At 46.6% G+C, this 12,090-nt stretch overlaps 1 protein-coding gene across 2 annotated transcripts in view; it reads right to left on the bottom strand.

The window, feature by feature from the left end:
- Positions 1-12,090, bottom strand: part of Asic2 (acid sensing ion channel subunit 2) — a 1,078,645-nt gene that overhangs the window by 58,749 nt on the left and 1,007,806 nt on the right. For both annotated transcript variants that reach the window (XM_052197062.1, XM_052197061.1), the window contains exon 3: positions 9,426-9,553. In XM_052197062.1, coding sequence (XP_052053022.1) covers positions 9,426-9,553 — 128 coding nt within the window. The remainder of the gene's footprint in view (positions 1-9,425; positions 9,554-12,090) is intronic.

Genomic DNA, 12,090 nt, shown 5'->3' with positions numbered 1-12,090 from the left:
AATAAATAAAAAAAATTAATGGGAAAAAAGAACAGATAAAAGTTGGTATATATACCTGTATGACCTTAGCAGGGGCCTGGAAGTTGGTTGTGACAGAAACAGATTGTCTTCTGGGGTCATAGGGGTCACAGGACCAGCTCAGGGAGAGGCTAACTGGGTCTTCTCTCTGTAAGCTTGTATGTTAGATGTGAGGTCCAAATTATAAAATATACTTTGTTACTAGCTACATTATGTATGCCCTTAAAAATCACATAATTTCTATATAAAAATACAAGTGGACCCTTGTTAGAAATATCCGAAGACTATAAAAAGAGAGATCAACGTTGCTGTACACAGACCTGGTGTTCTTCTCCATCTCTCGGCCCCTGCACCTTCTCTATGATGTTTCCCTATGCTGATGTGCAGACATGCACTTGTAAACTAAGAATAGATTACTACTTGGATTACAAATAGGACCACACTGAATGGAGTGTCCTACACTTTCGATTCTTCCCTTTTCTAGTCTGTCTTCCTCTTCCCCAAGGGCCATCCAAACCTTCCCTTCCCTGTTTAACAATAATTTAATTTAATAATCTTATTGATGCCTATGTCTCTAATTTTTTGCTTATAAAAACTACTACATAAAAAATCCTTCCTCATGCTTCTTAGGGGCCATGTGTATGAACTTTATGTGGGCAGAGTGTGCGAAATGAAACGAAATGAAACATTTTTGTGTGTGTGTGTGCTACAACATACGTCTGTTGGGAGATGGTTTGGGGGTATGTAGTAATATAATACTCTATTTTAAAGTTACTGATTTCCATGCCCAGAGATCTGGCTATAGTCTGGACACTAGCATTGTCATGATTATTGAACTGTCTCCTGTATCTATGTTGTTTAAAGAATGATCCCCAATTATCTCTGATTGGTTCAGAAAGAGCTGATCTGCCCATGACTCGGCAGACAAGGCAGGGCTTCTGATCCCAGGGGAGGGTCGCAGAAGGGGGAGAGGAAGGAAGGGAAGAGATGGCTGTGAGGCAAAGGTCCAGGAGGAGTCCTGATGAGCAGGTTGCCAAGGGATTAGCCATGAGGACACACATGGAGCAGAGCAAGCCAGGGGAGATCCGAAACACAACAAGGAGTGGGCCTGTGGCTGGGAAGCAGGTGGCTTGGAGGGTTAGAAGAGATGACGGTCCAGCCATAGTGCTTAAAGCTTGCTAATAAACTTAATAGGTCTTTGTGTCAATGAGTTGGGAGCTAGTACGGGAATAGATAAGGCTATTTTTCTTGAATTACAGCCTAGTGTGTTTAGTGGTTAGAGGACAACTTGTAAGAGCCGGTTCTTGCTTTCTACTGTAGTCTCAGGCACTGAACATGTCATCAAGCTCGACAGCAAAAGCCTTTACCTGCTGAGCCATCTCGCTGGCCTGGTATTATTTTTTATAACTTCAAACTTTCTTTTTTAATTTTTGAATTGTACATTTTTTTTATTTTCTAAATTCTTTGTTTACATTCCAAAACGCTTTCCCCTTTCCCAGTCCCCCCCCTTCCCATATGTCCCATAAGCCTTCTCTACACCCATACTCCAATCACCTCCCTCCTTTTTCTCTGTCCTGGTACTCCCCTACAATGCTGGATCAAGCCTTTCCAGGATCAGGGCCCTCTCCTTACTTCTTCATGGGAGTCATTTGATATGCTACTTGTGTCTTGGGTATTCAGAGCTTCTGGGCTAGTTAATATCCACTTATCAGTGATTGCATTCCATGTATATTCTTTTGTGATTGGGTTACCTCACTTAGGATGATATTTTCCAGTTCCAACCATTTGCCTACAAATTTCATGAATTCATTGTTTTTAATTGCTGAGTAGTATTCCATTGTGTAAATATACCACATTTTCTGTATCCATTCCTCCATTGAGGAACATCTGGGTTCTTTCCAGTTTCTCAAACTTTTTTTTAAAGATTTATTTATTTATTTATTTATTTATTTTTATTTAATGTATATGCAAGTGTGTGTGAGTAGGTGTAGGTGCGCCACCTGCAGGCCTGGTGCCTGTGGAGGTCAGAAGAGGGTGTTGGGTCTTCAAAAGCTGGAATTACAGGGGCTTGGGAGTCCGCCATAGTGGATGCTGGGAACCAAGCCCAGGGCTTCTCCACACAGCACTGTGTCCTTAACCGTTGAGCCACTTCTCTAACTCACATATTAATGGCTCCTGTCAACGCCCCACTTGCCCCTGTCCCCAAATCTCTCCTTACTGTACATTATCCTCAATAGCAATTTCATCTGTCCTCAACCACAGACACCCTTTTGGCGCGGCCCAGCCTGTCTGCTCCTTGTTGTTTCTGGGATCTCTTTAGGTCTCCCAGACATGGCTACTTTCCTGGGACCATGAACCCTATCTTAATGCTTGTAGCAGGTAACCTTGGAGTGATGAATTTTACTTCAGAATGACCGTTCTTTGGTTTGATTTTGAGAGAGAGAGAGAGAGAGAGAGAGAGAGAGAGAGAGAGAGAGAGAGAGAGAGAGCTGCAGGGCTCAGAGCAACCACTGATTCTCTGCTGTTCGTTCACTTATTGGCCCACAGCGCTGGGCTCTGGTCTTGTTGCTGTGGAAGCCTGGTCTTCTAAGAACATTCTTTCATTGCATGAACAAGCCATGCACAAGCTTGTTTGATCACATACATGTATAGTGATAGCCAGTTGGCTGCTGTAGTGAGGGCATGAGGGGGTTAGGGGATGGTATTCAGGAGGTGGGGGCCTGGAGGTGCTTTGGGGGCAGAACAATCTTGCAGAGGAATGCTAAGATTTACAAACCCACAGGGAATGATTACTGGGGCTGTCTGGCCTTGATGACACAGCATAAACAAATCCAGGGACTTCTCCATCCCTGATAGCAAAAACAACACAAAATAAAAACAAGCCTCAGTAAGTGGTTTTCAAGCATGAGGGAGAAGGGGGTGGGGAAAGAACAAGATATGTCTTTTCAGGGTCCCTCTCCTCTGCCTTGCTGAGGGGTTCGAGGGCCAGTATGTTCCTGCTCTTCTGTTCACTGTGGTTGGCATCTCCACGAGATTTGTGTGTGATTAGTACTTCACCCTCCCCATTCGCAAAGAAAGATGAGACAGCTTTTGACCTATGTGTGGAAGTGTCCTGCACAGATTTCCTTACCTCTTATTAAAAAGAAACAATCAAACCTCAGAAACCAAACATCATGCATTTGGGAGTTCAGATAGGGAGCTGCTCATGAATCAAAAGATAACGCAGTACTGGCCAGCGAGACCCAACCAAGGAAGGTTCTGATTTATTAACTTGTCTCCGGCGTAAGATAAAGTAGGTGAATCAATAGACACTGGGTCTCCTCCCCTCTGCCTGGGTCTAAGGAGGAAATAAGGCATGGAGACATGATCAGGATAGGGGAGTGAGGCGGTGACACTCAGGGGTAACAAACAGCACATGGTACAGTGTGTTTTGTGGGAGGTGGCGTTAGGGGAGTGGGGCATCGCTGGAAAGGGAGGCAGAGGTAGAAGCGTCTGAAAAGAGATTGCTGAACGTCATCCTGTGGTAAGTGATGAAGGAAAGTGTTGCCACACGTACTTTAAAACAATCATATCAGTGCAAGGGTCAGGATGGAGAGGGTCAGGGTGGGCCAGAGTGGGGACTGGCAAGGCAGCCATATTTCTTATCCAAATGAAATTGTGAAGTGTTGAATTAAAATTGCACCTGGGGTAGGGATTATAATACACCAAGAACTATTATAAAAACATTGCATGCATGAACTCATGTAGTGAGGTAGGAGCCATCTTTATACCTAGTCTACAGATGAGGAGAATGAATTACAAGATACATCTATCAAATGGGATCTGTCTTCAGGCCTAAATGTTTGGAGAACTAGAGTGAACAACCATATAGAATGTAGATTTGGAGACAAGGGAAGAGAATAAATTTAGTTGGGGCTGTTGTCTTGAGACCATGGGACTCCAAGGACGTTGTCTATAAAAAAGTCTAAGGAGAGGGTCATGAAACTTAGAGGGAACTATCCATGAACTCTGAAGGAGATAGCTAAATGGATCCCAGGGCAATATCCATGGAACTCCAGTAGAGAATGATACTACAGTTATTGGGTCTGGGGCTCAGGAAAGACATCGCAATCGAAGGTGGCTGTGTGGGAATCATGGAAAAGGGTGAATTCACTTAGGGATACATCTAATACCCCCAGTGTAGATATCTCAGAGTGCTCAGAGTTCATATATAAGGATGAACAAGGCATGAGTTGCTTATGAAGAGGCCCAGGCTGAGAAGGCCAAGAGGTAGAAGGAAGACAAGAGTGGTCAGGAGCATCCCAGGAAGTATATGGCTGTCCATCAACATCCTCATGAGACCCCAGATGGGATAAAGACTGAGGAGTAGGGGCTAGAGAGATGGCTTAGGCACAAGGGTCTGAGTTCAGAGTCTCCACACCCATGTAAGAAGCCATGCATTATGGCCTGTGCTTGTAATCCAAGTACTGGGAGGCAGATACAGGAGGATCCTATAGATACACTGTCCCACCAACCTAGCCAATCAGTGAGGCACAGTGAGAGACCCCGCCTCCAAAAATAAGGTGGAGACTCACAGAGGAAGATACCCAACATTGACCTCTGACCTCCACATGAGAACACATGAGTATGTCCACTTGTAGACACAGATGCAGACACACACACACACACACACACACACACACACCCTGAGTAGTAGGCATCCTTATTAACAAAGATAGGGTTTAGTCAAAGATTTCATGGGCAACTTTAATAAAGAAATATGTCAGTGAGCACTGGGCTTGAAAGGGAAGGGAAAGAATTCACCCAGACAAGCCTGGCAAATCTCTTCAGGAAGAAAATAAGTGGGAGAGACTGCAAGGCTGAGGCGGGGGCACACCAAAAATGACTTTAGCTCTAACAAATGGGCATATTTTATATGACTTCTTGGGACTCTTCCAACACAGCTGGACACGGCACCTAGCTCGTTGTAGCTATCAACAGTTCCTTTGAGAGATCCTTCTCACCCCTCCCTCATTCCTTGCCATTAACTGCATCTTGAGAAAAACAAGCTCATATTTTATAGAAAAAAAATGTTCAAAGCCTGGGGAAATCCAGAGATCTTTCTTCCTTGGGGGATGCATAGTGATAGTGATTAAGTAGCTAAGCCGGTAGCTGCTTAATTGATTCTTATTTTCGGCCCACTTGTGGGAAACAATGTACCCTGAGGAGGGACAGGGAGTAGCCGCACACCAAGCTGTCTCTTCTGGAACTTTCCCAGTGCTTCAGTGAGGTGGAACTGAATCTTGCCATATTCATATGGCTCCAGCTTTGGTGGTTTGGAAGTCACTGAGGACACATGTAATAAATTTTCTCTACCGCCTTGAAAAAACAAGGAAGAACAACTGGGCAAGCCTCCATTTCTAATGGGGACTGTGAAGCAGATACCCAGACTACGGGCTGGCTGTCAGGTTGACAAATGAGTCTTCTCTTGTGAAAGGCACTTAGGAGGTTGAATCCAGAAGTTGGAGAAGAGCTGTCACAAGCCAGAGGTAGGCACCTCCCACCCAGCAGCTGGGCCTTCCTGTTGGGAGTGAGGAAGGATAATGTTTCTTGTGAACCTTAAGGGGTTTCTTTTCATATGCTGTAAACATAGCTAAATACCAAAGAGAAAGGGTGAAAGCCCTCTCCTAGGAAAACCTGACTGTCAGTCACACCAGCATTAGTAACAGCATGAAGTTATCAAAGAATCTGTCCGTGAGGCTGGTGCTGGAGGCAGTTTGATAGCTTGGTACTTTGACATTGGTTTACTCAGTACCAGGGTCTACATCCATTTCTACAGTATAATCGTGGTGCAACTCTAATGGCAGGGGCTCTGCGATATTGCAGGGGCTTGTAGAGAGCCAGGCTGCCCAAGGCAGAGACATACCTTGGTTTAATTGGGTTTAAGGCAAATGCAGATTTAGAAACTTAATCCTTGCTTTGGTCTTTAGCCCAAGAACGCATTCTTTTGCGATTGTTATATAAATAAATAATAAAATAAACAAACACAAGGCGTGTGGGTAATTACGTGTGGGTGGAAGGACTTTTACTGTAGAAACTGAGTTTCTCACTCAGTGCACTGGCTCATTCCAGTCACTAGAGTTGCCTCTTAGGCCCCTAGGCTACAGTGTCCCAGCATGAGTCATACCGACCTTCCTTCCAGGAAAGGGCTTTCTGTCCCACAGTACTTTGTCACCTCTGGCCTACTGGCACACTTCCTTGGACTCTGTGTTGACACAACAGCATCTTGGCCTGAGAACTGCATGCCCACTGTATTTTTCGGATGTGTCATAGATTGCATGCCTGGTGACAGTTACACGGTTATTATCAAGAAAGAGGATCACTTCCCATTGTCGGGGGGTGGGGGTGGGGTGGGGGGGCAGATGCAGTCTGTCTCCAAAACACCCTCCCATCTCAGAAATGTCAAAAGGAGACAGAAAAATGATTCACGCCATCCATGAGGTGCGGTATTTGAGCACCAGGGTCACTCTGGTGGAACCGGAAATGTACAGCTACCGGCCAATCACCGAATAAACAAACGGCCACCTGTACCTCTAGGGGAGCAACAATTGGGTCTGTTTTTGTTTGGCCCGTTACTCCTTCCCCCCACCCCCCAGTAGCCTCTCAACAAATATTTGCTGAACAAATAAATAAAACAAAGCAGCGTTATAAAAGACACGAAAAGGCTGGCAAAGAAAATGAATCATTCGTAATTGCCCCACTGTGGGTCTTTTGGCTTATTTCCTTCAAGTCTTATTTCCTGTGAATGTGCTCTTTTCTATACATGTAAACATTATGTATTATTAGACTTAGCTCTGGGACGTGCTTTTGTATTCCTCTATTAATATGAATGAAATGATGAAACGAGACGATGCGGAGATGCATTGGAGACTGTAAAATGTTGAACACATATCTTGTGATTAGTTATAATAAGCAGAGAAACACTGAAATGAATGCTACCGCCTCCCTTCAGCCCTTTGTCCTTGGACACTGCGAATGGGTTTCTCTTCTTTATCCTACTCTCCACGGCGGCCCTTCTGTCTCATCTTGTCAAGAGAAATTCTGACAAGCTTCTCAGGAATCATTGGCTCCAACTTCCCACCCAGCCCAGAGTTTTCTTCCATGTCATGGATAGAGGGTGAGTGAGGGAGGAATAGCCAAGTCTCTCAGTCCGCTCAACAATAGCAGCCTCCGCGAACACCCTCCTCGTCAGCCAGTGGAGAGAGGAGTCATGGTCCACGTGCCAAGGAGCGCTGTATGCTTGCTCTGTATTTGGAGAAGGGTAGATCCCCGAGGGACGTTGCCACAGCTGTGGTGGGCTCATCTAGCAAACCACCAAGTCAGGCTTGCTTTGAATAAGTCATATTCATCCTCTTGAGCACCCAAGAATTCCCTGACACATCTATTGGCCTAACCCATGACATCTATTGGTCTAACCTATGCTTGGTTCTTTGACGCCACATGGGCTTGCTCCCACTGCACAAAGGAATGCTGTTGGAGCTCTCCTCCCCACATTCCAGTCTCCACTGACTCTCCATCTGGGCCTCTGTAGGCTTGAACTAACACGGATAGTTTCTGACAGGGCATAGCTATATCCTTAGTGCAACTCTAGCCCTACCCCCTTGAAAGGGTCACCCTGAAAAGGCAAAAGGCTGTCAAAAGAATGAACCCTTCATCTTAACTATGCCTGAGGATTGATGGGGATGAGTCTCCCAGGCTCTTTGGGGGAGGGGAAGAGGAACCCCACTTCCATAAGTAATTGGAGCACATCCTGATGGGTTTCAAATGGACCACACCCTGTCACACCCACACCCTCTCAATGGACCACACCCTCTCATATGGACCACACCCTCTCACATGGATCCTCTCACATGAACCACACCCTCCCCGGGTATTTATAGCTTTCACTCCTCTGACTGCTCAAGTCCTTCCCATCACCTTCCCCCACCATCCCTGTCCCTCTGAATCCCAATGATCGCTGTACAAAGCCGATCTGCGGGCCTTCCATCCTGGCCTCTGGGCTCCATGATAGTAGAAAGTTACTGATGGAAGTGTGGCCGCCACTCTTCAGCTGGCTTTGTTGGCTTTGGGCAGGATCCAGGAGCCCACTGAGGCGAAGAGCCGGGCTTCAGGCTCGCTCAGGCTGCCTGCCTGCTGCACACCTATACAGGGCAACCCAGAGTCTCTCCTTTTCTGGTTGCCATATCCTTAGTCTGAAACGGCCTGGCTGTCCACCTCGAGTCTTCCTTTGCCCTCTGGAATACTTTCTGTTCACAGTACTTACCTCAGCCTCTGGGGTCTGTAGAGTCCATGCCCCTGCCCCAAACCACCATCGCATTGCCACAAGCTACAGTGGAGGCTGACCTTGGCCTTCACCAACTGACCAGGCATACGCACAGAATAGAGGGTGCAGGAGATTGGCAGCATTAACACTTCCTCGGGGACTTAAAGCTAGTTTATTAATGGGTCTAAAACCTGTTTTAAATTCAGAATGTCATTGTGTAATGTGGCTGAACAGCTGTGATCAGTATCAGGTGAAAGATGACAAATTCTAATAGCAGGCTGGCCTAAACAGTATGCCTACATCGCATATCTACATCGCATGCTCTGCAGTCATTCTCTCTCTTACAGAAGGGAGCAGGGGCCTCCGACCACACTCTACTCTGCCTCACCCAGCAAACCGTCTTGGGTGATCTGGCTGGAGACTCTCTTTTATTCCAGGAAAACCAGACAGTAACCATCCCAGGAAGTTGGAGAGAGAAACAGTGCTCGCCTCTCTGCTATTCTGCTTTGAGACTGCCTCCCTATAGAGTCTGAGATTATCTCCCTTTCTGAGATGTAAAACCTACTTTAGGCTGGATGGTGCCGGCCCTCTTCCTGAGTTCCTGCAGATCCTGCTGGCTGGGTGGAGCTTTGCCCAGGACCACATCAAAGGGTGGGTGGGAAGCTCACAGAAGGAGCCGTCACTCTTCTTTAGTGGGGAGGGTTAGTGACTGCTCCGGCCTTATTCTTTTGTAGGCCACTTTGAATCTTATTAATACAAATGACTATTAAAACTCAGCAGTTTGTTTTAACATTCACAGGCAAAAAAAAAATTAAATAATAAAAAGGAGTGGTAGAATGTTCTGGGAAAAAAGAAAACTCAACCATTCAGTGAAAACAAAAGAATGAGTATATTCTTGCTCAGGTGATTTAGAAGTCAGCAGAAGGTTCTGGAGAATTGGTGAAGGTGTTTCCTTAGCATCTTCCCCTGATTTCTGGGCAAAGCCATTCGTGGCACCAGCTCTGGTCAAGCCAGAGGTGGGCATCTCATTTGTCCTCTGCATGCTGCGTCTGAGGCAGCCAGGCTAACCGGAGGACTCCTGACCTGGGACGCACGGGGAACTTACCCTCTGCTCTTGTGTGGCCACGAAGGTCTGGAACCCTGGAGCCACCCCAAAGCCCAGCTCCTGGATGAAAGGCGGCTCGGACTGACTGTGGATCTGAACCTTTACTCCTGCTTCAAACGTTGTTTCCTCTGAAAGAACAAATACAGAGAGAGCCATGGGTCAGAGATGGCAGGTGCTCACGGGGTCCTGGTGCCCTGGTGCTGGGAGGCTCTAGGGGACACTAAAGGGATCGTACGGTGGGGATACTGGCTCCACATCTGCAGCACTGAACCCGAGCCTGTGACTTTCCACAGAGATGGGACCAGGAGAAGGATCCTGAGACAGAATAACCTGTACTGGCCAGTTGAGTTCAGTGCACTCACAGGGTCCTCGTGAGACAGGGCAGGGACCAGAATCAGAATAAGAAAGCAAAGAGACCATGCTGGTGACTTTAAAGAGGGGATAAAAGTCACCAAATAAGAGATGGATGAAGCTTCTAGAAGCTACAAAGAGCCAGGGCATGGATTAACCCCACAGAACCCTCAAAAGCAACACTGTGTAGCCTTTCTGTCAGCCCTAGTTTTATAAGCCTAGGAGAGACCATTTCAGAATTGTAACTTTAGAATATGTGTGTGTGTGTGTGTGTGTGTGTGTGTGTTATGTGTGTGACTTGCTCACCTGTATGGGAGTCTGTAGAAGTCAGAGGCTGGAATCAGGATGTCTTCCTCAGTTGCTGCCCATATCACCACCACCACCACCACCACCACCACCACCACCACCACCATCACCACCACCACCAATTATTATTATTTTGAGATATTATCTCCTATTGAACCTGCTGCTCAGTATTTGTGCTAGGTTGGAGAGCCCCTAAGATCCACTGTCTCCAGCTCACTCTAACCCACAAGGCTGGGGTTACATGTGTACATCACTACACTCAGTTCTTTCACAAGAGTTATGGGCAAATGAACTCATGTTTTCATACTGACATAGGCACTTTACCTACTGAGTCGTCGCCCTAGCCCTAACCCTAGCCCCTAGGACTTCTTATTTTTATTCAATCAATCAATCAATCAATCAATCAATCAACCAACCTATCTATCTATCTATCTATCTATCTATCTATCTATCTATCATCTGTCCATCTACTTACCCATCCATCCATCCATCCATCCATCCAACTATCCATCCATCCATCCATCCATCCATCTATATATTTTTGAGACAATGTCTCCCTATGTCACTCTGGTTGTCCTGAAACTCATTATGTAGATCAGGCTGGACTTAAACTTACAAAGAGCTGTCTGGCTCTGCCTTCTAAGTGCTGGGATTAAAGGCACCACTATGTCTAGCTTGAATAGATTTTAAAGAATTATTTTTATTGTTTTAAGGTTTTGGGTGTGTGTGTGTGTTGTACACATGAGTGCAGGTGATTGCAGAAACCAGAAGAGTCAGATGGAGTTGAAGGAGATTGAAGCCTGCATGCTGTTGGTGCTAGGCGCTCTTTCTCTGAAAGAGCAGTGTGTGCCTTTAACCCGTGAGCCATCTCTCTCCAGCCTGTGACCTTAGAATTAAAACAAACAAAAAAAATCATGTTGTTTTCTCTTACAGCGGGAATGTGAATCTAATTCAAGTCAATTAGGCTAGCTCCCTGCCTCAGTCTCCGTATTTAAAAATGTGATTATGAGATGAGTAATCTCCTCACCGAGCTCCCATCAGGCCCCTGGATAGATTCTCTGAAGCTCTTATATTTTATTTACTAAGTTCTTTCCTGGGCCGTGAGCTGAAGATGAGAATGGTAGGAAGAGAAGAACCGTGTGTAACATTAGAAATGAAAACCCAGGGCTTGCTTGAACGCCTCCCTCTTCTGGGCTGAAAGAGACGGGCAGCCAGAGCAGAGGCCACGCTGGTGGCCTGGGTTGGAGAAATGGCCCTTGGCAGTGAGAGGTGACTGGAGAGGCAGAGCCTGGCTTCTCTGTTAGTTTGTGCTCTATGATGGTGGAGCGGAGCGTGCACCAAGGGGACTGTGTCGGTGCACAGATGAGGTTCCAATGTGCAAACTGCAGCCCTTCCCCTTGTTTATGAGCCTGGCTCCTCCTCCCTATGTTCCTGCCCTCACTGGCAGCCTTGCTCTGGGCACAGTTCTGTTCCTCAGCAGATGTGGTCACACCTCCCAAGGCTGCCTGGGTTGGCTGTTTGCTGGCTCCTGTTGTACACAGACACACAAACTGCCTGCCTCGGATGTCTTCCTGCACTGTCCACCTGATCTAACTGAATTTGCCTTGAAGAACTCACTCTCTCAGCTCCAGCTCCAACCAGAACAACTCCTCTTGCTGGGCTGTAGCTTCAGCACCCACCTGCTAGAGTGTCTGCTACACTATGACTGTCCCGTATCCATCTGTCTCCTCTCTCGGGCTGCAGCTTCTTGTATTGTCTGTGGGTTTCACAGGTCTTCACCAGGGCGCCCAGGGACACCTACTGAATGAATGTGCATGTGCTCTGGAATTAAAGCTTATCTACTTACTAATGGGCAAGGCCAGTCTGGGCTCCACATTAAATGTTTCAAAACAAAAGAATGGGGACAGGGTGGGGATATGCAAAAATGAGGGGTGCTAAGGTGTAGGGTGGGTGTTAGGGAGAGAGGATTTATCAGTGCTGGATCCATGGCTGGGGGGGGGGGGCGGGG

The sequence above is a fragment of the Apodemus sylvaticus genome, chromosome 10, assembly GCF_947179515.1.
Source record: "Apodemus sylvaticus chromosome 10, mApoSyl1.1, whole genome shotgun sequence".
NCBI lineage: Eukaryota > Metazoa > Chordata > Mammalia > Rodentia > Muridae > Apodemus > Apodemus sylvaticus.
Note: the sequence above shows the minus strand (reverse complement) of the source record. Positions and strands in the feature narration are given on the sequence as shown.